General features: G+C 37.6%; 2 protein-coding genes across 2 annotated transcripts; both read left to right on the plus strand.

Annotated features, from left to right (window-relative positions):
* Positions 1–4,553: 4,553 nt before the first annotated feature.
* On the plus strand, positions 4,554–7,340 carry LOC141362899 (E3 ubiquitin-protein ligase TRIM39-like). Its single transcript, XM_073865166.1, has 3 exons — positions 4,554–4,593; positions 4,711–4,737; positions 4,826–7,340. The coding sequence occupies exons 1-3, from the start codon at positions 4,566–4,568 to the stop codon at positions 5,350–5,352; spliced, it is 582 nt and encodes a 193-aa protein (XP_073721267.1). The 5' UTR covers positions 4,554–4,565; the 3' UTR covers positions 5,353–7,340.
* Positions 7,341–15,123: 7,783 nt separating this feature from the next.
* Positions 15,124–23,135, plus strand: LOC141362749 (butyrophilin subfamily 1 member A1-like). The gene is made up of 7 exons (XM_073864961.1): positions 15,124–15,269; positions 15,454–15,804; positions 18,591–18,863; positions 18,986–19,102; positions 20,246–20,308; positions 22,273–22,299; positions 22,600–23,135. Exons 1-7 carry the CDS (start codon positions 15,212–15,214, stop codon positions 23,133–23,135), a joined length of 1,425 nt encoding a protein of 474 aa, XP_073721062.1. The 5' UTR covers positions 15,124–15,211.
* The last annotated feature ends 2,763 nt before the right edge of the window (positions 23,136–25,898 follow it).

Below are 25,898 nucleotides of genomic sequence, written 5' to 3' on the forward strand. Positions count from 1 at the left end.
ATGTAATGTTGAGCCAACTCAGTCCGCCCAGGCCTCTGGCGGAAGAGAGCAGGGAACTGATCTAGGAGGTACTGCAGGTCTTTACGCTGGAGGTCCTCTAGGTGACTCAGATCCACCACAGACGCTCCTCTCTTGGCTATCGACTCCGCAGGTTCTTCCTCCACACAGTCCACCTCTTCTACCATCAATGATGTTTCTGGTGCTTCCTTACCAGCTGGCTCTCTCCACTCTTTTAGCAGGTTGACGTGATATGTCTGCTTGGTCTTCCCCTTGTCTGGATGGTGTATCTCATAGGTCACCGGTCCCATTCTTCGGATCACACTGTATGGTCCTTGCCACTTGGTCAACAACTTATTGGCCGATGTCGGCAACAGGAGTAGTACCTTCTGTCCAGGTAGGAACTCTCGTTTTCGTGCATATTTGTCGTACCATAATTTCTGCTTCTTCTGTGCCTCTTGTAGGTTCTCCTTCGCCTCCTCTCGGTATCGCTCAAGCCGATCTCTCATCTCCAGTACGTACTGTACTATCCCCTTCTCCTCAGCTCCACTTGTGGTGCCTTCGCATCCTTTCCTCAGAAGGTCTAATGGTCCTTGCACCTGCCAGCCATATAGGAGTTCAAAGGGCGAGAATCCTGTTGATGCTTGGGGAACCTCTCTGTAAGCGAACAGAACAAACGGTAACCACTTGTCCCAGTCTTTACCTGTGTCGTTAACAAACTTCCTCAGCATGTTCTTCAGAGTCTGGTTGAATCTTTCGACCAGTCCGTTGGTTTGTGGATGATATGGGGTCGTTCTGATTGCTTTGATGCCTAGCTGGCGATTCAGTTGACCCATCAGCTTCGATGTGAAGTTCGTCCCTTGGTCTGTGAGAATCTCCTCTGGAATACCAACCCTAGAAAACAACTGTAACAGAGCCTGGATGACCTTCGGTGTGGTAATAGACCGAAGAGGGAATGCTTCTGGGTACCTTGTAGCGTAATCGCTGACCACCAAGATGTACTAATTTCCACTGCTGCTCTTCTCCAAGGGGCCTACGATGTCCATTGCTATTCGCCTGAAAGGAGCAGAGATCACAGGGAGAGGTTGCAGGGGTGCTCGACCCCGCTGGGATACAATACTGGTCTTCTGACAGATGGCACATGTATTGCAGTATGTCTGTACATCAGTGTATAATGTTGGCCAGTGAAAACGTGAACAGATGCGTGCATGTGTTTTCTGTTGGCCGAGGTGACCGGACCAGGGGACTGTGTGTGCAAGATGTAATACCATAGGGCGACAACATGTGGGGACAATCAAACGTGTCACATCATTAGTTTGTAAATATAACACATCATTCAACAACACATATCTCTCATTGCACACATTATCATTTTTCCCACATTCAACCTTTTCAAACAATGGTTTTAATGTTACATCACCCCTTTGCAAAGCGACAATATTCTCTGGGATCTCCCAGCCATCAACACTGAGACCTTCCACTGAAGATTCAGCGACTGGTGTACCCAGGTACTTTTCAAACCGCCGTTGTTGGCGTGACTTTCTGGGGCCCTTGGTTCCACCCTGCAGCAGACTATCATCAAAGTCTGGCAGTGGTTGGAGACCTGCCTTAGCTTGGGCTCTGGTTAACACAGGACATGATAGGTTAACAATGGCATCCTCATAAACATTTACATTCTTGGTTGGTAACAGATCATATATGACAGGTATATCTCTACCAAGAATCATGTCAGCAGGTAAATTCTCAACTATTGCAACAGTCAATAGAAACATTTGATCAGAAATACCCACAGTAACTTCAGCTTGAGGATACTGCTTAATATCCCCATGAACACATTGCACAGATGTTGTCATCAGATAATCAACATTATGAACATAACATGGTTTAATTAGGGATATAGAACTCCCAGTGTCCACAAGTGCCTGTAAGGTTTGTCCATTAATAGTCACATCACAACAATTTTTCAGGTTCCCAACAAAGTCTCGTACATTGTCCCCTTCCCTTGGAACATAACAATAACCAGTCAATTTTGCCTTTCGTGCAGGGCACACAGATGCTTTGTGACCCGATTGCTGGCAATAGAAACAAATCAACCCCTTCCCCAATGATGGGTGTTGTCCCTGGGTGCTCGTATGCTCCACACCAGTTCTCTGAGCCACAGCATCATTATTACTTTGTGTGAAAGTGCGTACAGTACCTTTGGGGGTTTGAGTGCGAGGACCACCACGGTGAGCATTCAGGTACCTTTGTGCCAGCTTCGCCGCCTCCAGTCCTGATCTCGGCTCGTGCTCCTTCACCCACGTGCGTGCATCATAGGGCAGAACCCTGAGCAGCTGCTCGAGGATGACGATCTCGCCGATCTCCTCCTTTGTGTGATCCTCTGGCCGCACCCAACGATTGAAGAGGTTCTTAAGCCGGTTATATGACTCTGTGGGTGACTCACCAGCAGGAACTGTAGCCGCCCGGAACCGTTGACGATACGTCTCAGCTGAGACGTCAAACTTAGCCAGAAGTGCCTCCCTCAGCTCAGAGTACTGCTCCGCCTGGTCCTCGTCCATGGCCAGATACGCCTCCAACGCCTGCCCTGTCAGCAGCGGTACCAGACGACAACTCCACTCCTCCTGAGGCCACCTCCAAGTCTTAGCAAGACGCTCGAACCGCCGAAGATAACTCTCGATGTCCTCCCCTTGTTGAAAGACAGGTATCTTCGGCTCTGCCCGTTGTAACGGCTGACTGGGAGCAGGGAATCTCGGAAAGCCTACGTCATGATCTGCATCATAATGACCCGTAACTCTCCGTGCTGCTGGGGTTGGTAGATCCATCCGAAGACTTCCCATGTCCATCGATGACTGAGCAGGAAGTGCAGACTGCATTATGGTCTCCCGCAGACCTCGAAGCTCCAGCATGTGCCGCTCTTCCCTTCGCTCTTGCGGCTCCAAGAACTGGCGCATCAGAGTCACCATCCCATCATTAGCCTTAGACCCTGGTGAGACGGGCTTAGGTTGTGGTAAGTTGCGCTTTGGTGATGTACCGGAACGTTCAGTAGGCGGCCCCTCGTCCTCCACTGACTCTGCAGCGTTCCAGGTCACATCCTCCTCCACTGCCTTCACCTTAGACCGTGCCCGGCCTTTATGCTTACGGGGAGCCATCCCACCGCTGCCACCAACTGTGATAAAGCGAACACCACCAGTTCGCTTTGAGACGTGGGTATGTCTCGAAATACCACAATAACGATGGCTCAAACCGTAAGAGTACTTTCGTACAAGGTGAAGTTTATTTACAGTGTATGAGAAGATAACCAAATGTGATATATTTATATTTACAAGTGCAGACAAAAAAAACCCAAAGTACCAAATAAATAAACAAAAAGGCAAAATAATGATGAAAACGTATACACAAGCAAATATCAACAATATATCAGACAACTTCCTCCACTACCACTCACTTTGGTCAACTTGGTAAACAAGTACCTTCTGTGAGTCTGGCCTCTCTCTTTATAGGCCAGACTCCTCCCCTAAATCGGGAGCTTAACTCTCATGTAAGTATAAATTAATTAAAACCCTCCTTCATCTTTAAGGAATTTAAATACACATATTTATCCAAACATAAAAATAACATTTATCTTTTAAAAGATAAATACACATATTAACACATAAATCAAACGCAATAAACACTTAACATTAACATACCCAAAATAACAATACCCCTTTAACAAAAATAAATGGACTCGCCAACCTTCGGGTGTACTGCGCCGGCGCGGCGCACTTTGATGATGTCATAAGCGCACGCCGCTCGATCACTCGGGTTTGCCGGCACAGCGTGTCAATCCGAAGGCAGCTAACCAAAACAAACAAACAAACAAAACAGCGGGTGTGCAAAGACAATGTGTGTGTATGAAGGGTCCAAGTTATGGATGCTAACAGAGGGGAAGAGTGGTATGTAAACATGTCCATGTGCCATCAGAGTGTGCGTGCACTCACAGCTTCGACAGCCGGGGGAAACGGGATGGATTATGAAAGGTAAGTGAATGCGATGTGTGTGTGTGTGTGTGGTTGCCAGTAATGATTACCCAGCGGGGAGGGCTAGGTCTCCTCCGTCACAGTTCATAAAAGAGGCCCAGACCTTCAAGATTTAAAAAACATTTGTGTGTAAGAATGGGCCGGAATCACTCCTAAGCAATGCACACGACTGGTCTCTCCACACAAGAGGCATCTAGAAGCTGTAATCACCAACAAAGGCTTTTCTACAAAGTATTAAATAAAGTGTGTTGAATACTTATTCCCTGTGTCATTTCACTTTATTTAGTATGACTCAACTTGTATACTTAAATGTTCTGATTTCTTTGTATGAATATTTGGCTTGACGGCTACATCTGGTGGAAATTTTGTGTCAATAGCCCACTTAGAAATCTCCTTACTGATACTGAAAATGCTGATGTGTCAAATACTTATTTTCCCCGCTGTAAATGCTTGTGTTAATAATTGTTGTTTAAAGTTTAATTTTATTTTATTTAATCTCTTTTTTCTCCTCTTTACAACTTGAACTCTCTAGAATGTGAGAGACTTGCAATGATAGAGAAGGGGACTGTAGAAAGTTGTGAGTTTATTTTCATATCTTTATTCAATTATTAGACTTTACTATAAATGTTTTAATGTCATTCACAATCTTCTATTATGATCTCTGTTTAACTCTTTACTGTCTTTCTGTTTTTAGTGAAATCACTCTTAAGAAAATTTGCAGGTAAGTTAAAGTTTGATGACATCATTAAAGTGTTAGACTGTAAGTGGTTTTCTTGACACACTGAATTTGTTTGTCATAATTTTATCAGTGAATGTGACCCTGGATCCCGATTCAGCTCATCGACATCTTATTGTGTCTGATGATGGGAAACAAGTGAGATATGAAAAACAATCAGGAACAGTGAAGGATGAAGACCAAAAGTCAAATAACAAGTTTGATAAAGAGCTCTGTGTTCTTGGAAAGGAAGGATTCACCTCAGTGTGTTTTTACTATGAGGTGCAGGTGAAGGGGTTAAGTGAGTGGTTCGTGGGTGTGGCCAAAGAATCTGTTAAGAGGAAAGGGTTTGTCAGTCTGAATCCTGAGAAGGGATACTGGGTGGCTGGTTTGAGAGGAGGAAAGTATCAGGCTAGTGAGTATCCATATATTCCTATTTCTGTGAGTGTGAAGCCTCAGAGAGTCGGGGTGTTTGTGGATTATGATGAGGGTCGAGTCTCTTTTTATGATGTGAAGTCTATGTGTCATATCTACTCTTTTACTGATCAATCGTTTAATAAGAAACTACATCCGATCTTTTGGCATAGTATCTCTGCACCACTCATCATCTGTGATCTCTAATGAGATTTGATCTAAATATAAAAATACTCTCCTTAAGTTATTTGTGTAACTTGGAATGGTATTATACAAAGTGATGTGCGTGTCATTTTCAGTAACATACATTTGATGCTGATGTGGTAGGCTCTGGCATAAAGCTTGTGGCACTGGAAAGCCTTGTTGACTGCTGTTCACTACTAAAGGACTGTAAGAATCTTCTCAATAATGTCATGGAGAGCTGTTTACCACCTGTTGAATCTGTGTCTTGTAAGATAAAGTCAGACTGAGCATTGAGAACACAACTAAGATTATTCAGTAAACTCTGCTCATTTTGGGACCTATCATACACCTGGCCCAATGCAGCGAAAGTATTTTTTATTTCTAAGTCCTGCACCACGTTGTTCACATCCCAAATGCATTTGCAACCATTTGTGTACCCATGACTGGTCTGAAACAGAAGTGTTTAGGTGCATTGTTGGTGCATTGCTATTTTAAAGCAACTGAAATGGACTGTGCCACTGACCAACTAAAACCTGATCTAAAGTCAATGGCACAATTTTTTTACATTTATTAAGATAGCGTGTTAGTATTTATTATCCACCTATAAATGGGACGACAATGTGCTTATTACACACACAACCATTTGTGACATGTGCTCGCAAAATGATTCGGAATGAGCACATTTTCAACATTTATTTGATTGACGTTGAGACAGACAGCTTTAAGATCTACTGTAATGCACGGATCTAATATAATGTTACACATCAGATATTTTTCCTCAACAGTTAACCAAACATTCACTTAAGACATAACAGATTATATCTGCATGAATTCTTGTCAAAACAGATATTTTTTAACTGCCATTATGTGTATATATATATCGGGTTCGCGCACTCCCGCACATGTGTCCATGCTTCAGATCTGTCAGTGCGAAGAAGGTCGTTTTCTAGTCTATAACTGTTAATGACTGTTTTAACATCAAGTAAGTCCTGCACTTCATTTTCTAATGTTTCTAAACCAAAATCAAAATGTCAGATGCGCATGTGGATGGATGCATCCAAAATTAATATTTATACTTTCTTTTGCCTGAAGCTTAAAATTAGGCAGTGCGCATTAAGACTAATTTTGCCAGCATGGGTCAGATTTTTAAATATGAAAAATTAAAGGATTAAAATGTAAAAGATTATTATTGAGTCTCTTGAACACAAATGAGGACGTATTATAGGTTTTTAAAAAGGTGTGAATGCAAATTTTGCATTTATTTGAAATGATTTGTTTAAAAATGCTACCCCACAGATTTAATGTATGTGATGACTTTGTGGATATGGTGAGATGAAAACCATTTTTATCGAAACACTCACAATGATCTCTTAGGGGCTGTTGTGACTTTCTAAACGTTTGTAAATTCTTTATCTCCTGTTTTTTTACAAATAAAGTATTTTTTGAGTGCAAACCTTTTTTTGCATGTTTGTAAATTATTCTTCATCATTTTTTGAGTTTACAGTGATCATTTATCCATACTTTTTCAGGACACATCCTAAGACTTGCGCTGTGCACTATAGATCATACGCTTAGATCATTAAAATAGGGCCTTTATTTTATCATCGCTTTATCTTCCTGATGGTCTTCTTCATATCTGTCTCATGATTGAGTAACAGACAAGAAGATCATTATCCTGATAGAGACTGACATTATGACTTACAGTATTATCAACAATAAATGACACACTTCATTAAATCATCAGCATGTTTTGTTTAAAATATTAATGTAGTCACGTTGTGAAGTCCTGTAACAGTTCTGACTTCAGTTTGTGTGAATGTTCATGACTTCTGATTATAATTTGTTGGTTATTCATTTTTAGTCTGGTTGTATTTTGCTAATTGGGAGGACAAAGTGAGACAAAGAAAATATTCAACATAAGATTGTGAATGAACATTTTACATTTGCTAGGAAAATTATTGTTAAGAGATGTTGACTGTTAGATCACAAAGCTTCATTGTCTTCATTGTGTTAAACACATGTGTCACATTAATACATCTTTTGTAATCATTTGTTTTTTTCTTATTGATTTCACTTTGGTTTTGTCACATTAAATAATATTTGTGAAACTGTCTGTGAAATCTTGGCAAGTATTGTAATGTTTTACCATTCAGTACAATTTTTCCAATTCAACTTTTTTTGCTTTTCAAATTAAACAGTGATGATGTTTACCAAAAAGTCTGAGCTTTTGTGTCCATTTTTCCATATAATGGGTTGATACTGATGGACGTGTTGAAAATGTTTTAAATCTAAGTAAGGAGGGTAATTATAGATGAATTCTTAGATGGGTTTAAAATAACATAAAACTAAAATTTGTATATTCTTAAGTACTTAAGTCACACAAATGTTTATTATACTTTATTAGTCCTTAAGAGAGAGAGAGGGGGGGGTGCTTTCATGTCACATTAACAAACCAGAAAACAGGGGCCTCGTTTATAAAATGCTATAAATTTTATATATGATGAATTAACGCATAGAAAATGCACATATGCCTCACTTTCAGATGTGAAATCTATAAATCGCAAATGAGCTTAAAATTTTGCACAGCTGAACAGTTGCAGATTTCTATGGAGATAATTTTATCTCATTAATAATTCACGCAAAAAACATGATTCACACATGCGTAGACTATTTCACATGCATGAAATCTAATTTACATACACCAAAAATATATATATTCGCAAAAAACGATGTACATACACAAAATAAAAATACATATTCATAAAATACGTTTCACAAAAAAAAAAAAAAACAATTCACAAATGTAGAACTGTGTACGAAAAGTTTTAAATTTTGAGTTTATCATGACAGTGAATGTACAAATCGTCTTTTTCGTGTGTGAATTGCTTTGAATTCGTGTGTGTGTTTTTTGAGACTTTGTTGGCAGCGCGCTCTCCAACGTGGGTCACTCGTACTCTTTAGCCAATCAGATGCAAGCTTACCATTCAACCAATCATAACCCGCCAAGAGCGCAGCACTCAAGGAGCTCAGCATTGCACACCTTTTGCGCAATCTGGCTCTCCTCACGTATTTCCGGAAAAATCTGAGCATATTTACTTAGCGCATTTCGTATCTGAGTGTACTAGCAGCAAAATGCTTTCATAAAATTTATTTGACAGCGATCTATAACTAAAGTATATTTATAGCATTATATAGTTAACCATTATAGTAATGGCTTCCAGAAAGTTTAAATATCAACAGCGGAAAGAAAGTAGTTAAGCTGAACATTGCTGTGTCCAGTTATGTGAGGACTCCTCAAAAGTATGAGTTTCCAAATGTTTTTTGTGGACAAAAATCACGCAGAAAATGGATTCACAACATTCGACGCGAGCGATTTAACATCACTTCTCATACAAGGATCTGCAGTCATTTTAAAAGTGATGATTTGATTGTGCTATTGAGCCTTAAAGGGCGTCGCTGGCTTTGAAAGGACGTTGCCTTATCCAGTGAACCAAGTATTGCATTTAGTTTTGTTCAGGTATAAATAATATTGACATGTATATAATCAACTTTTATTCAGTGTTGCCTGCACTGCAGGAATGTAAACATTGACTTTACACATTTGCAATGCAGTAATGTATTTAAATATACTGTAAATAACTTTTATTTAGTGTTGCATGCACTGCAGGAATGTAAACATGTAAATATAAATTACTTTGAACATTTGCAATGCAGTAATGAATGTAAATATACTGTAAGTAACTTTTATTCAGTGTTGCATGCACTGCAGGAATGTAAACATGTGGCTTTGAACATTTACAATGCAGTAATGTATTTAAATATAGGGGAGAGTGTGGTATGGTATCTAGGCTACCATACAGATTTGTAGCCGTCTGACCACAAATCCAGGTAGCAACCATCATTTCTATTTGACTATGGTAAAGAGAAGCACAAGTTAAAGAGATAAGTATGATTTCTTTTACAAAAAACAGTTTTTATCCCATCAAAGTTAAATTTATACATGTCAAGTATAATGGCTGTTATGTTAAAGCAAATTTATCCAGGTCTAAATATTTATACCATACATATTGGTGATAGGCTAATGTATAAAACCAGGTCAATGATTTAGCTAAAGATTAGCCTGAATTACTAAACTAGGCAGTTTTTCCCAAAATGGTGGCCGTGGGGCAAAGTGAACCAAATGCTGTGGGGTAAACTGAACCAGCCGTTGAATGTACCCCACCATGATGTTTAGTTAAAAAATTTTTAAATAGAGCAATCAACATTATTATTATTATTACCCTTCCAAATAGGGCAAAAATAGACAATTTCATTAAAATGACAAATCCTAGGGTTGTAAATGGACATTTAAAAACGTTTCTGGATAATGTTTGCACTTAATAAAGTTACATATCTTCTATGTAAATATCAAAGAACAATTTAACACATTATTTCAATGCATTCTTTGGCACCCTTAAAATTAAATTTAAGAATGGTGTGAATTTTTTAACTATGTTCGGGTTTAAACAAAAAAGTCAGTGGGTCAGTTTACCCCTTCACATGGATCAACTTACCCCTCAGCTGGGGCAAGTTGAGCCACAAGAGCACTTTTTTTTTTGAGAAGCCACCTTTTCAAAGCCCTTTGTTATAACGGCATTCTTATCATTTCATTTGACAGGAGACATCCTTAAATAAAGGTTGATGGTTTTGTTTGACTTCTAATTTTTTCAGGCAGATAAGGCAACATATGTAAAAATTGGCTCATCTTACCCCGCTCTCCCCTACTGTAAATAACTTTCATACAGTGTTGCCTGCACTGCATGAATGTAAAACTAAATTACTTCGAACATTTACATTGCAGTAAAGTATGTACAGTCGTGGCCAAAAATATTAGCACCCTTGGTAAATATGATCAAATAAGGCTGTAAAAAATTCATCTGCATTGTTAATCCTTTTGATTTTTTATTTAAAAAATTCACAAAAATGTATCCTTTCATTGGATAATAGGAATTTAAAATGGAGGGGAAATATCATTATGAAATTAATGTTTGTCTCAAATACTCGTTGGACACAATTATTAGCACCCCTAGAAATTTTTATTGGTAAAATATCTCTGAAGTATATTCCCATTCATTTTCACAATTTTCAGAACTCCAGCATGATTGTAAACACAAAATCATTCAGCTCTGGCTTCTGTTTCACAAAAATATGAAGAGGAGGGGAAACAAAGCCTAAACTCCCTTAATCATCCATCACAATGAGAAAAACCAAAGAATATATTTCTGATGTGCAGCAAAAGATAATTGATCTTCACAAATTGGTGAAGTGGCTTAAAGAAAAGAGCTAGAGCAGTGAAAATGACCATTTCCATCATCAGGGAAATAATTAAGAATTTCCAACCATCAGAAAATGTTACAAAACTGCCTATGCCTATATTGTCCTAATGTGCGGTGAGAAGGAGAGTTTGAGTAGCTAAAGAATCTCCTAGGGTCACAGCTGAAGAATTGCAGAAAATTGTTGAGTCTCTGGTTCAGAAAACCTTTAAAAAAATTGTCAAACAGAACCTACATCAACACATGTTGTTTGGGAGGGTTACAAGAAAAATTCTCCTAGCTCATTCAAAAAACAAACTAAAGCATATTCAGTTATCAGCCATGACTGGAACTTTAAAAGGAAATGGCTTCTATGGTCAGATGAAACTAAAAAATGAGCTTTTAGCAGCAAACACTCAAGATGGGTTTGGTAAACACAGAGAAAAAAAGTACCCCATGTGTACAATGAAATATACCGCTGTGTTTTTGATGTTGTGAGCCTATATTTCTGCTGGAGGTTCTGGACATCTTGGTAAAATACATGGCATCATGGATTCTATCAAATACCAACAGATAAAAAATCAGTAAGTGACTGACTCTGTTAGAATTCTTATAATGGGCCATGTTTGGATCCTCTTAACTGTACAATAACCAAAACACAAACCTCAAAAACAACACAAAAATGGGTCACTGAGCTCAAAACCAAGCTTCTGCTAAAGCCATTCCACTCTTCTGACCTGAACCCCACAGAAAATGAGAGGAGTGAACTGAAGAGGAGAAGCACCAACATGTAGCTGGGAATCTAAAAGGTCTGGAGTGATTCTGGATAAAGGAATGGTCTCTGATCTCTTGTTAGGTGTTTTCTTACCTCATCAGGCATTATAGGAGAAAATTTAGACCTGTTAAACTGGCAAATGGAGGTTTTAAAAAGTATTGAATAAAAGGGTGCTAATAATTTTGGACAATGTGTATTAGAGAAAAACATTTATTTCATAATCATATTTCCCCCCATTTTAAATTCTTATTATCCAATAAAAGAATACATTTTTGTGAATTTTTTTAATGAAAAATCAAAAGGATTAACAATGCAGATGAATTTTCACAGCCTTATTTGATCATATTTACCAAGGGTGCTAATATTTTTGGCCACGACTGTATGTAATATACTGTAAATAACTACCTTAACTTCAGAAATGTAAACATGTAAATATAAATAACTAACAAGCAAACAGATGTGTCAAGGCTGTAGCCAAATAGCTGCAGAGGTTATAGTTATGGGGCATCTTGATAACGATTAAGGTTGTGTGTTGTTGCTGTTGGTATGACAGCACACTTCCATACTAAACTCTGCCAAAGCCAAAATCCACCAAAGAATTGACATGTGACATCCTGATAGTGGTGACCGAAGGGGCTACAGCACTGGCAAGGTCCTTAAACGCCTCTGCTACTTGGAGGACTGTGAGGAAATGAAAAAAGGTCAATTCCTATCATTTTAGTCTTTAAAATCTTTCGCAGTTTTTTATCAAATACTGCTTCTTATTACATGGCATTTGCAATACTTCTAATCGTCTGACGTCCTGAATGTCCGACCGCAGCCTCAATCTGGACAGGACTGTTGTTTTGTACATTGTAATGGATTATTCTGTAATAACCACTCATATGGACTTTATCCGTTACATAAACATTTTCAGTGAAATGAGCCTGATCTCATACAGTTTGTCTTTTGTGAAGTATATATGTGTGTGTGTGTGTGTGTGTGTGTGTGTGTGTGTGTGTGTGTGTGTGTGTGTGTGTGTGTGTGTGTGTGTGTGTGTGTGTGTGTGTGTAAAATACTACATTGCAAAATTTTTGTGTTGTACCTTAATATATCAGCAAGCTTCCTTTCTTTGGGTCTTTGGGACAGAACCTCTGAAAATACACAGAAAACACACAGTGGCCATGTTAACATTAATAAAAATTACAGCAAAGTTTGGAATACTACATTACAGTAAAATGTAGATTAAATAAATATTACCATTGTTCTAGGTCTGTGTCAGCTCTCCTCCGTTTCAGTACAGCTGTGAACTTCACTGAGCTCTGAGTAGTGCAACAATGTGCTGTCCCAGCAACACAAGAACAACTGCTCTGTGATAGTATTACACGACGAGAGTCCTTTAATACAATCGGTGAATAAATGACATTAAACAATATCAAGAATTAAGAATCAATGTTATATGTAAACTGATTCTAAATATGACACATGTAAACTCTATTTACTAGGCTACTGTCATTAAACTGAAGCACTTATGAACAGATTTAGCCTGTCTATGCACAGATGTAGAACCCACAAAAACGTCTGCTTAAAATGCATTTTAGCTGTCTTTTGTGTTTTCATATACACTCAGTTTATGTTGTTTGACTTTCTCATCGACCTGAAACAAGTCGCCCTCACCCTGATCTCTCATGCAGTGACCTGATCCTTACTGAAAAACTACTCACAGTCAGTAACAATCTTATTCCTGTACGTACATTGCGAAAACAAACACTTTAGGCATAACATAAAGACTATATTGTAAGTGTTTACTATTTAACTAAATAGATAAATAATACAAAGATCAATATTAACTGGTCAGAAACAGAGACGAGGATTAAGCACGAGATGAGAATACTTAACGTACTCTCAAAGTTGTTGATTTAACTTTAAAAAACACTTCTCCTTCTTACTGTTAGGTAAGACAGTCTGTCTTCCAACACGATTAACGTCATTCACGTTAATCGCGGGAATCTTTTGTAAACAGCGAGTGTAATGTGTGTTATTTTAGCAATATTAAATTATGAAACAATATGAAATAAATAACTTACACGTATATCCCGCACTTCGTTCGCCATGCTTGGTTGATGACGTGAAGCTTCATTTCAGTTGATTGCGCAAAAGGTGTGCATTGCTGAGCTCCTTGAGTGCTGCGCTCTTGGCGGGTTATGATTGGTTGAATGGTAAGCTTGCATCTGATTGGCTAAAGCGTACGAGTGACCCACGTTGGAGAAGCGCGCTGCCACCAAAGTCTCAAAAAACACACACACGAATTCAAAGCAATTCACACACGAAAAAGACGATTCGTACATTCACAGTCATGATAAACTCAAAATTTAAAACTTTTCGTACACAGTTCTACATTTGTGAATTGTTTTTTTCGTTTGTGAAACGTATTTTATGAATATTAATTTTTATTTTGGTATGTACATCGTTTTTTTGCGAATATATATATTTTTGTGTATGTGAATTAGATTTCATGCATGTGAAATAGTCTACGCATGTGTGAATCATGTTTTTTGCGTGAATTATTAATGAGAAAAAATTATCTCCATAGATTTCTGCCTTTAAACAATTTCTAATTATTGTCATTGACATATAGGGCACCTGTTAATGTTTAAATCATTTTGAGCAGCACGAATGGCTTATTTTCCAAAAACCTGCAATTGGACAAGCAAACGTCTGCTCAGACCCTGATGTGGCACTAAGCACTTTTCCACAAAGACAGTTTTTATAAATATGTGCTTTGTCGTGGATTTTTGCGTACACACACTTTATGATCAAATCTGTCTGTAAGCATGCTTTATAAATGAGGCCCCAGGTCTCATTGCACCCACTTGTTGAGAAAATTATGAACTGTTTGCAATATCAATGAACTTTTAATGTATCAGTCACACCTAATTTACACTCTTCAGTGGTTGTAACAGATTATACCTTCACTTTGTCCCACAAAAATCTGCATTGACTTTTCTTTGGGTGTTGTTGTCTGAATATGGCACCTCTTCAGGATTACAGCACAGCTGTGTTGATCTGTGTTTTATTCTGCTTTTGGGTCTTTAACATCTGTTTGTTGGGTCTAACTTGAGGAATGAACCTCTGGGTCCAAAACCATTGCCACTGGAAATCTGCTTAATGTTGGATTTCAACAGAGCACACTTGAGTCTCTATGAGGTGAGTTAAACCAGACAAACCTGACTGATGAGATACCAGACACAATACTGTTTCCAAGGAACTTATAAAACCATTTTACACGGGTTAAAGATCTTAAGTTACATTAAATGCTCTGAAACAAGAACATATTTGGAGTCTCTGAAAATGAACTGAATCTCACTCCAGCTGTGGGCTTCACATTAAATCCATCACCACACAAACTGTGTGCAAACTGTCGCTGTATTAAAAGATATCTGAAGCTAAATAATGTAAATGTCAGATTGCACATAATCTTCTAAAAATTTTGACCCATGAAACAGTAAAAATATGACCGTCCCACACCTGAAACACCACAAATTCACGTTAAACCTTATAATTAATGAAAGTTTAAAGATTTCAGTCAACACAAACAGAGAAAATTAACTTCTGTTTATCAGAATGATGGGAGGAGCTTCACACTTCAGGTATGAGATCATAAGTGAAAGTAAAATTAAACATGTTTCTGCTTGATCCCACAAACTCTCATGATCAGAATTTATTAAGACGCCGTAGACGATTGTGAACAAATTTGTTTGTATTTGTTTTTGTAAATGTGTTTGTGCCTAAACATTTTTTATTTTGTCATGTTTTTGATAAGTTGTGTTTTGGAGTGATGGAGTTAATTTGTGTGACTCTGATGATTATTATTGGAATCACAGATTCAACAGCAGGTAAATATTCACACATTATAACTATAATATTAACTTTTTGTGGTTAAAACTGTTTACAAGCCCATTGTTACAAACAATGACTATTCATTTATTTTTCATGAATGGTTTCTTTAATTTTAACAGAATGAAACCACACAACACCTCTCTGACAGCAGATCTCAGACCTGTTTTCTGTCTCTTACAGATCAGTTTGCTGTTGTTGGACCTGTAGCTCCTCTCCTCACTGTATTTGGTGAAGATGTGATTCTGCCCTGTTCTCTCAAACCCAACATCAGTGCTGTAGACATGAGAGTCGAGTGGTTTAGACTTGATCTCAAAGACTCAGTAGTTCATCTCTATGAAGATCATGAAGATAAAAACACAAATCAGCTTCAGTCGTACAGAGGAAGAACTGAAGTGTTTAAAGATGAACTACAGAAAGGAAACACATCACTCAAACTATCAAGAGTTCAGATCTCTGATGAAGGATTTTATAAGTGTTTTATTGAGTATAAATCCTGGAGTGATGACGTCACTGTTGATCTCAATGTTGAAGGCGAGCAAACTCCTGTTTTATTGTTGTTGTACTTGTAAGTGATGTTCAGTATTGGGTTAAGTGCATGTTGTCATAATCACAATAAGCGGTAACGCTTTAGATTACAGCCCGGAAAGTACTGCGTAAGTACAGCAAATTTACAGCGTATGTTTTCTGTAATTATAGTGTACTTATGAAGTACGTACGTGTAATTATAAGGGAACAATTTATAATATTTGGTGAACAAAGGGGTAACAACCAGGAAAAATACAAATAATATATGCAGTAAGTATTTTATAACTAAGGGCTAACTATTTTAATATTACATGGTATGTAAGACTTATATGCTAAAAACGTGGGAAATTACAAAATTATTTATACAGTAAGTAATTCATAACTTCGGACTAACGATTCAAATATTAGGCCTACGTGATTATGGCATATGCTTCATGCAAAACAATCTTATGTTTGAGAGTAATTTAGCGAGAACACACACATTCACTGAATTGGCTCGATCATACTCCTCTCCACATATAGCTGGTGCGTGGTGATCGCACTGGCGTCATACCATGGCTGCTTTCACATGGATTCTTATTATGGAAACAACACATTTTGTGTTACTTTTAACACAACTTGTGTTATATTTTAACACAAAATCAACACAAAATGACACATAGGCTAATGTGTTAAAATTACACATAATGTGTTAAAAAATTAACACATTATTTCTAAGAGTGTATTTTCTTACTGTGTAAATATACCATTGTTTTGTGTTGTTACAGTCTAAGTCAAAAAATTTTACCCCCTCGTTTCACGTAGTTACAGAGTAAGTACAGCATCTGCGGGCTGTAAATTAAAGGGCGATTTGCAGGTAAAATTTTTCAACAAATTTGTGCAATTTGCTTGTTGATAATAAACATTTAAACTGTTATCCATTTGTATTTTATGTTGTTGGGTATCACAAAACCCGAAAAAGTATGAAAAAGTACAGCGGTTTGCAATGATTCTCCTTTCCCCCACAACGCACTGTATGACGTCACGCTGGGGAAAGAATTTACCAAAGCCGCCTTGTGAGCATTGAGAATGACTATAGAAAGACGAGTAAAGTACAGTTCTGATAGCGCAGATTATAGATAGATAGATAGATAGATAGATAGATAGATAGATAGATAGATAGATAGATAGATAGATAGATAGACAGATAGACAGATAGACAGACAGACAGACAGATGAATAGGCTAGTATAGAGATAGGCAGACAGACAGACAGATAGCATACCGTTAGCATATCTTCGTGTAGAAAGTAAACAAACAATTAACATACTCGTGCATGCTGGCTTGAGGGGGTCCATGATCCTGCCTGAAATGGGTGTAACTTTATGCGATCTTCAGCACAAACGGTTTTGGCAGCATGTCTCTAATCCTGGAAGGTGAGTGAAGCACGTCACATCTGTTCGCGGGGACCAGCGACCCAAACGCACTCACTTTCTTACAGCCAGTAGCGAATGCCAATCGGGAGACTCGGGACTTTGCCGGTGGGCCGATCTGATAATAGTTATACATTTCGAGTTAACACCGTCTGGCAGCGTGATATGCGTCCGGTTCCCGCAGCCCGCTGGTCAAACTGTGCAGCCTCTCTCAACAAAGTATATAAAAGTGCTTAACGTGTTCGGCAGGTCCAAACATGTACAGGATTTATAAAAATACGGTGATCAATGAGCGGTTCCTCCTCAAATGGCATAGTCTGTCGTGATGTAAAAAGCCGCCGAATGCCTGTTTATTACAGTATGTATGCGGTCGGATCTGAGTGTGCTGCAGCTGCTGCTGCGTATAAAATGATCGTGTGATTCGTTATCGCATAAACAATAAAACAAAGCATTCTTTTATTTCACAAAACAATACATTTGAGATATTATTTGATAGACTAGTAAGTGTGGATTAAGGATGTTTAAAAATCTCTAGCCTGGTGGTCAGGACATGAATGGATCAAATCAGCAGATTTGCAAAGTTGTATTTATCTCCACATATATCATAAATAATAATTATCATGGTAACTTTGCAGTATAACACATTATATATTTCCTACGATGTATATATGATTTCCAAATTATATACGTAAGTATTAAAAAGCAATAAATGTCTCATCTATCTCTATGGCTCTGGCTGAGTCTTTCTTCACTTCTACCCAACGTGACGTCATCGCAGAATTGCCTTAAAAAAACCGTTATTACCAAAAACGTAAAAAAAGTGGTCTTTAAGACCATTTTTGAGATATTTTAAAAATTATACACATATCTTGAGTGATTTATGTACCCATTAATCGACAGTGGTGGTTAACCTGCAAGACGCACTTTAAAGTGGCACTTGTTACCCCCTTGTTTCATGTAGTTAAAAAGTAAATACAACATCTGCGGGCTGTAAATTAAAGTGGCACTTGTTACCCCTTTTTTCCCAAAATATTATAAATTACACGTATGTACTTTATAGGTATACTATAATTACAGAAATGTATGCTGTAAATTCGCTGTACTTACCCAGTACTTTACTGCATATATTATTTGTATTTTTCCTGGTTGTTACCCCTTTATTCCCCAAATATTATAAATTGTTCCCTTATAATTACACATACGTACTTCATAAGTAAACTATAATTACAGAAACATACGCTTTAAATTCGCTGTACTTACCCAGTACTTTCCGGGCTGTAATCTAAAGCGTTACCCAATAAGCCAGAAGAAAACAAGGAAAAAGTAAAGGAAGAAAGTTATCACTAAATTAATGTTTTTTTTTTTTATTCTTGACGTGTAGCTGTAGGAAGTCCTCCGCTCATCACTATAGATGGATTTGATGTTTCTGGTGGACTTCATCTTCAGTGTGAATCTAAAGGTTGGTACCCTGAACCTGAACTTGTGTGGCTGGACAGTGAAGGAGTCACTTTGACATCTGAAATTACAAACAAACAGAGAGAGACAGATGGATTCAGAGTGAAACACATGATCACTGTATATAACAGAGATAGTAAATATCACTGTAGAGTCATAATGAGACGTCACATGATGGAGACTGAGATTATTACATCAAGTAAGTACACAAACACTGATACTGGTTATGTTGTTTATTTTGTCTTATGATGATTTGATGCAGTAATACATGAAAATATTAATAATTCAAGTGAATATGATAAAGAGAGTTTTGTTTTACAGGTAAAATGTTGAACTCTTTAAGGTCATCAGTGATCTTGATTTCTGTTGGATCTGTGCTCAGTGTGTTTGGTGTGGTCGGTGGATTACTGATCGCTGTGTTCATCTATAGACACAGAGGTAACATTCATGTTTGTTATATTTATTTTATTACACGGCTCTCTGGAATGCTTGATTCTGATTGGTCAGTTGAGACATTTACAGGTTCGTTCTTTTCAAATAATAACCGCTCCAAAGTAATAACGCATAGCCGGACTACTTGTACGAGTAAAATCGCTTCGCGCCAATAAAGATCAATAAAGATTACCGTTTGGCGCCATCTTGTGACAAACACTGGACAACCATGACAAGACACAGACAGCTTACTGGGACTGAACTTGACAAAATAGAGCATGACAGCTACAAAGCCAACACACAAAAAAATACAGAATGGGCATTAAAACTTCTCAAAGACTGGCTAAAAGAGAAAAAATGGAGACAGACAAGTATGAAGCAGAGGATCTTAATAAGGTATTACGATCATTTTATGCATCTGTGCAAAGTTTCGCGGAAGGATAAAAATGTTAATTTAAAACAAATATGCCAATAAAATGTTTCAAATTCATATTCATGTCCAGTTTTTTTTCTTATGTGACAAGTAGCCGTGTAATAAGCGGGATAATGTAGAGGCAGCCGGTAGTTATTGGGAAATAAGCCCCTTCAGTGTGATACAAGACCCTCCGCTTCGCATCGGGTCCTGATCACACTGTCGGGGCTTATTTCCCAATAACTACCGGCTGCCTCTACATTATCCCTTACATAATGTATGTACTGTATATAGTGTGACCAAAGGTTAGTTAAATATAAAGAAATGTTGTTTTTGTCAACATTGAAAATCTCATCAGTTAATGGAGTTCAGTGTGAAGTTTTTTGTTTAGATTCACTTCATCTTCAACTGAACACACAGTGATTTGAGATTTTATTTTGAAATATTAAAAAAAAAAAAATACGTTATATTTTTCAGACAGTTTTATGATCTGTGCTGTGTGATGTAAAGTGAACATCACAGTGTCAATTTGGCAAATTAAAATTTAAACCAGAAAATTATCTTTATAAATAATGTTATATGTTTGTAGTTGTTATTCCTGCAGTTGTAAAGAAATAATAATATCAGTTTAATGTTTTTTGTCTCTTCAGAACTACAGAGAAAGAAACAGAGAGAAGAAGAGAGACTACAGAGAGAAGAAGAGAGACTACAGAGAGAAGAAGAGAGACTACAGAGAGAAGAAGAGAGACTACAGAGAGAAGAAGAGAGACTACAGAGTGAAGAGAGGAGAATAAAAAATGGTAATTTTGTCTGTTGGTTATTTATGTTACTGATTTATTGTTAACTTAAAAACTGTTTGAATTAATTAAATATTATTATACCACGGGTCTGTTGAATGCTGCATTCTGATTGGCTGAGAAATGTTCTATGGGTGTTGATTATTTTTCTGTAAACCGCACACCTATCTTTTCAAAGTCTTAAAAATAGGCACCAGAGCAATGTTTGTGGTAACCGTGGTATAATCGGAATAATTGACTCCGGTCCTTTGAATTATTTGAAAATAATGCACACCTGCGGTGTAATGGCACTCCGCTTCGCGTCATGCCGCATTACCACCTTGGTGTGCATTATTTTCGTATAATTCAATGGCCCGTCGTCAATTATTCCTTACATAAATGAACACATTATAATCACCTGTATTCAGAGGCGTAAATTTAGTAAATTTTCCAAGCATCTGTGCTTTATCAGAGTGTTTGTCTCGGGGAAAATGTACTTTACTTTACTAAAAAACTACATTCTAAAGCATAGAATCATACTGTGTATTCTTTTTATATTGCATATTGAAATTGATTTAATACACAATTACATTGTGTAAAAATGTGTACTTTTACTTTTCTTGAGTAAAAGTACAAAAGTACTTTTTACTTAAGTAAAAAAATACTAGATGTTTAATGTACTCAAATATTAAATATAAACCAACAACTTGAAATTATGAAATGCAGTGGAGTAAAAATTATGATAATATGCTTTAGAATGTGGTTTTCCAAAGAAAAACACTGATAAAATACGAATACTTAAAAATTTACTTTTATGTAGAAAGTATATACTTAAGTAGTGTCCGCCCCTGCCTGTATTAAAATAGATCAAATTTTATTTGACAGTAATTCAGATACACATGTAGCTTATTATTTTTGATAAAGTAACATTTGTGTTTCCATGTGTTTTATGTCTATATTTAAAACTGTGTTAAACATATTTACAGTGTAGAGGAATAAATGTGTGTGAATTACACTTAACATGAAGTTTAAGCAATGACACAAGACTGAAGACAAGAATCACTGCCCAGTGTGAACTTCAAGCTGTATTGTAATTGTATGAATTATATAAAGTTATAAAGAGTATTTCTAACAGTCTTGATGTTCACAGTTCACAATAAGACAAACATCATGATTTAAAGCTGTTTGCTGTCTTAGGTCCTGGACTGTGTGTTGTCATTTACAGTAAACATTTATCAGGAGTTGTGCGGTCATCTGTACTTCAAACTTAACAGAAGAAGATAAAACAGTTTCTGTAGTGACCCATGAGTCCTGATCTCAACCTGACTGAGATACTTTAACATCATCTCAAATACAATTACATCTCAGTAATATTGATGAACATAAAGAGTTTAATATGTAAAGAGGATCAGTGCAGAAATATTATTGACTCTTGTGTTGATCTGAAGCTGAAATAATCACTCAATACATGAAACACTCAGTGGATGTTACTGCTGATAAAAGAGAGAAACTCAGTCATTATGATCAAGAGTTCACAAACTTTATCCACCTGCACTGTAAATGTTTACACAAACATCTGTGTGTCTGTTGTGTGATTTAAGTTTAGATGATCAGATCAAATTCTATTAAACAACATAATTTAAAATCATTAATTTAAACATGACCAAATATTAAAAATGTTATGTTTTTATTTTAATTTTGTTTTAGTACTTAATTTGTTTTCTTTTTACATCTTAGAGCGTGAGAGACTTTCAATGATAGAGACGGGGACAGTAAAAAGTTGTGAGTTTATTTTCAAAGTATTTGTTAAATGATTCAATATTAGACAAACTTGCATTTGCTAAAGCATTTAACACACTCTGTGTCATATCATGTCAAGTAAAACAGATTTATTAGATTTTACTGTGAATGTTTTGATCTCATAATCAATCTAAAGTATAATTGTGTTATGATCTCTGTTTAACTCTTTACTGTCTGTCTGTTTTTAGTGAAATCACTGTTAAGAAAATATGCAGGTAAGTTAAAGTTTGATGACATCATTAAAGTGTTATAGATCTACAGCTGTTAGATGAAACTGTATGTGGTTTTATTGTTTTTTTTTACCCTCTCTATATTTTTCATCTGTGTTCATTTGTTGTTATTTATTGTTCAGATTTGTTTTCTTTCAGTTAATTTTCTCTATGCAGTGTGTTTATGTTTGTTTATTTCTCTGTAAAGTGATGTTGTGTTATAGAAAGACACAAACTAATAATATTATTATCATCATCATTATTACAACATTCATCTGTAAAGCAGAAATCTCAATATTTTAACAGTGAATGTGACTCTGGATCCTGATTCAGCTCATCCAGATCTCTTTGTGTTTAATGATGGGAAACAGCTGAGATATGAAAAGCAATCAGGAACAGTGAAGGATGAAGATCAAAAGTCAAATAACAAGTTTGATAAAAATAAATGTGTTCTTGGAAATGAAGGATTCACCTCAGGGTGTTTTTACTATGAGGTGCAGGTGAAGGGGTTAACTGGGTGGTTTGTGGGTGTGGCCAGAGAATCTGCTGAGAGGAAGGGGATCAAGCTCAATCCTGAGCATGGATACTGGATGGCTGGTATGGGAAGTGGACAGTATTGGGCTAGTGACTATCCACCTATCTCTCTTTCTGTGAGTGTGAAGCCTCAGAGAGCCGGGATGTTTGTTGATTATGAGGAGGGTCGAGTCTCTTTTTATGATGTTGAGTCTATGTGTCATATCTATTCTTTTACTGATCAATCTTTTATTGAGAAACTATATCCTGTTTTTTGTATTTCATCTCTAAACTCTGCACCACTTATCATCTGCAGTGATTTCTCATGAGATCTGATTATTTTTTGATCTAAAAATATAAATCCTCTAGGGAATCAAACCCATTTGAAGAGACTCAATTATAATAGTTATGTGTGTAATTTTAATGAACATGTCATGATACTATTCTGTGTGTCCCTAGTATTGTCTCTTATTTTGAAGTTCTGTCTATGTCTTCCAATTTTTGTAGTCCTGAGTAGTTCTTTTGTTCATTGGTCTGTGTGCTGATTGTTCCCCAGGTGTGTCTTGTTCTCCCTGATTAGGCTGTGTATACCCCAGTGTTTGCTCACCCCGGATTTCCACCGACTGCGGAACGGCTGCAGAGCGGGTCCGCTGCGTTACGGCTCCGCACTCCGCCGTCTGCCAATACCCACCGGATCCGTATTTGTTGCAGAGCGGCTGCGTGATGAAGTGACGAGGACCCGTGAGTTCTCGCAAACTCCACATGAAGATCGTGCGATATCTAGTTCTGTCTCCGCCTATTATGACATAAATTATGACGTTATTACAAACCAGCCCAGATCGGGTGTGCCTCATAAGCCTTGAAAAGTGAAGCCTCTGGCCCTTTGATCGCCCCCTGGTGGCTGGCTGCAGTACAAGTCATAACCCCGCCCTCTCCATTCAAATGAATAGGACTGTGCTCTGAATAAAAAAAATATTTACACTTCCAATAAAAGTTTTCGAAAGATGGTTTTGGTCCTTTCAAGTAGTTGTTATCACGCTGATATATGTTCAAGTGTTAATTTTTGTGATAAGTTTCATTTTAGCTTGTAATTTGATGCTATAGAAACGGGGCGTGTCGTTATGATTGGAGAGGTTGAATTGGCCGCGCGAGCGTTTGGGCGGAAGTTTGATACCGCGGCTCCGCCTCTGGCTTCACAGACGATTCCTTCTGCGCATGCCTCGGCTCCAAACTGACGTTTTTACGTAATATGGCGGCGACCGTGGTCGGACATTTTTGGCTTCAATTCATTACAATGGTGGGAGGCGACGTTGCGTCGTCCATCTTTTTTTACAGTCTATGGCCCAGATCTCAACACGAGATCTCGTGAATTTAGGTATGATCACGCGATAAAGTCATGGCTCCGCCCTGCGGAGCTGTCCGGCATCCGTCAAAAATAGAAGCTCTGCGTATTTGTGCCGGAGGGCTGCGGATGGCCGGAGCTGTGACGGATTCGGAACGCAGTCAGTGGAAATACACACATTGACTTGAATGGAAACCGATTGACTCCGCCGCCGTTCCGCAGCGGATCCGCAGCCTTTCCGCAGTCGGTGGAAATTGAGGGTTAGGCTGAATCCGAAACCGCATACTGCCATACTATATAGTAGGCAAAAAGCAGTAGGCGAACAAATAGTATGTCCGAAACCTCAGTATGCGTAAAAGGGTAGGCGAGAATTTGCGGGATTTTGGACTATTTCTCACGAGATTCAGAGGCACGTGTACTTAAGTATCGTCCGAAACCGTATACTCACTGAAAATGTAGTAGGGGAAAGCATGATGCCACGGGAAAGCAAAGCAATCGACCGGAGACCAGCCAATCGGGTGATTTTGATACGTTACACAGGGCTGTTCCTCCCTGACTTCACACACAGACCGGCCAGGATATACCACAAAGTGCTCAGCTGATTCATGAAAATAAAGCTTTAGAATTATCACAGCTGTGTTGAGATGACTGTAAATATGTGATGGTTTGTTAGAAAAATTACATTTTAATAAAGTTTTGTTTGATTTGGGATTCACTTCTATACGTTTTCATTTATTGTGATGGTTTTATTAATTTATTTTTTATTCATGTTTCCTGTTGTTTTAAGTAAATACAGTAAAAATGTATATAATCACATTGCCTGTATTGTCTAGTTTGTATTCAAGCACAGCTGTCATCTGACAATAGATATTAAATTACAATCTGCTTGTTTTACTTATTTTTGTCCACTACAAAATTATGTAATATATCTGTAACACTGACAGAGACCGTAGTAGAGTTGTGAAGTTACTGATGCAATCAGGTGTTAGTGCACCTGTCCCTCATACACACGCATACGTTTTCATGTATTTTATTAGGTTTGTTCGGGTTTATGCACCGCTGTAAGAACCAACAGGTGGATGACATCAAAGTACCGTGAGAGCGATTCCAGAAATCATACGGAGAAGTCTGATTTCGTGTTGCTCTCGCGGTATTGTGATGTCAATCACCTGTCGGTTCTTGTGGTTCCGCATGAACTCGAACAAGTCTACTACATCATATGTCACATGATAACTTCAACATGGCGGATGCTGTCCATACTTAACGCGAACGTAGGTACTGTCTTAGCGCACGTTAAATAGGTACCCAGTGAAATTCAGCAGCTACACAGTAAGTATGCGATTTCGGATTCAGCCTCAGTCTGTAGTGATGCAAAGTCCGATTCATTCCCGCGAACCGGGTCTTTTCGGACAGTTCGGCTCATTGAACCGGTTCAAAAAGCCGATTCACCGGTTCCTGAATATAACATCACTATGCATTTACTGTATCAATGAAACATTCAAATAAAGTCGTTTGTATCAACACATTAAAACATTTTTTTTTAAAAGTTGTTTTTGTGAAGGCACAGCTGATTTATTGGCTTTCATTCACAAGAAGTTAGTAATGTTTGTGGTCACAGTTTCAATCGCGGATGATGAATAATAAATGCCAGATACAACTGACCAGTTTTGACAAGCCTACAACTTGAATAAGATTCCTAAAAGACACTGATGCACAATTGCGGATGTGTACGTATAAATAATAAATAGAC

Source organism: Misgurnus anguillicaudatus, unplaced genomic scaffold, assembly GCF_027580225.2.
Source record: "Misgurnus anguillicaudatus unplaced genomic scaffold, ASM2758022v2 HiC_scaffold_29, whole genome shotgun sequence".
NCBI classification, from domain to species: domain Eukaryota; kingdom Metazoa; phylum Chordata; class Actinopteri; order Cypriniformes; family Cobitidae; genus Misgurnus; species Misgurnus anguillicaudatus.

What these genes read in the sequence shown, in the direction of transcription:
- LOC141362749 (XM_073864961.1), top strand. Translation starts at nt 15,212, where the DNA reads ATGGAGTTAATTTGTGTGACTCTGATGATTATTATTGGAATCACAGAT. An exon ending in GACTGAGATTATTACATCAA is followed by an intron (nt 18,864 to 18,985) that starts GTAAGTACACAA and finishes TTTGTTTTACAG; the next exon opens with GTAAAATGTTGAACTCTTTA. An exon ending in AGAGAGGAGAATAAAAAATG is followed by an intron (nt 20,309 to 22,272) that starts GTAATTTTGTCT and finishes GTCTGTTTTTAG; the next exon opens with TGAAATCACTGTTAAGAAAA.
- LOC141362899 (XM_073865166.1), top strand. Translation starts at nt 4,566, where the DNA reads ATGATAGAGAAGGGGACTGTAGAAAGTT. An exon ending in GAAGGGGACTGTAGAAAGTT is followed by an intron (nt 4,594 to 4,710) that starts GTGAGTTTATTT and finishes TTCTGTTTTTAG; the next exon opens with TGAAATCACTCTTAAGAAAA. An exon ending in ACTCTTAAGAAAATTTGCAG is followed by an intron (nt 4,738 to 4,825) that starts GTAAGTTAAAGT and finishes TAATTTTATCAG; the next exon opens with TGAATGTGACCCTGGATCCC.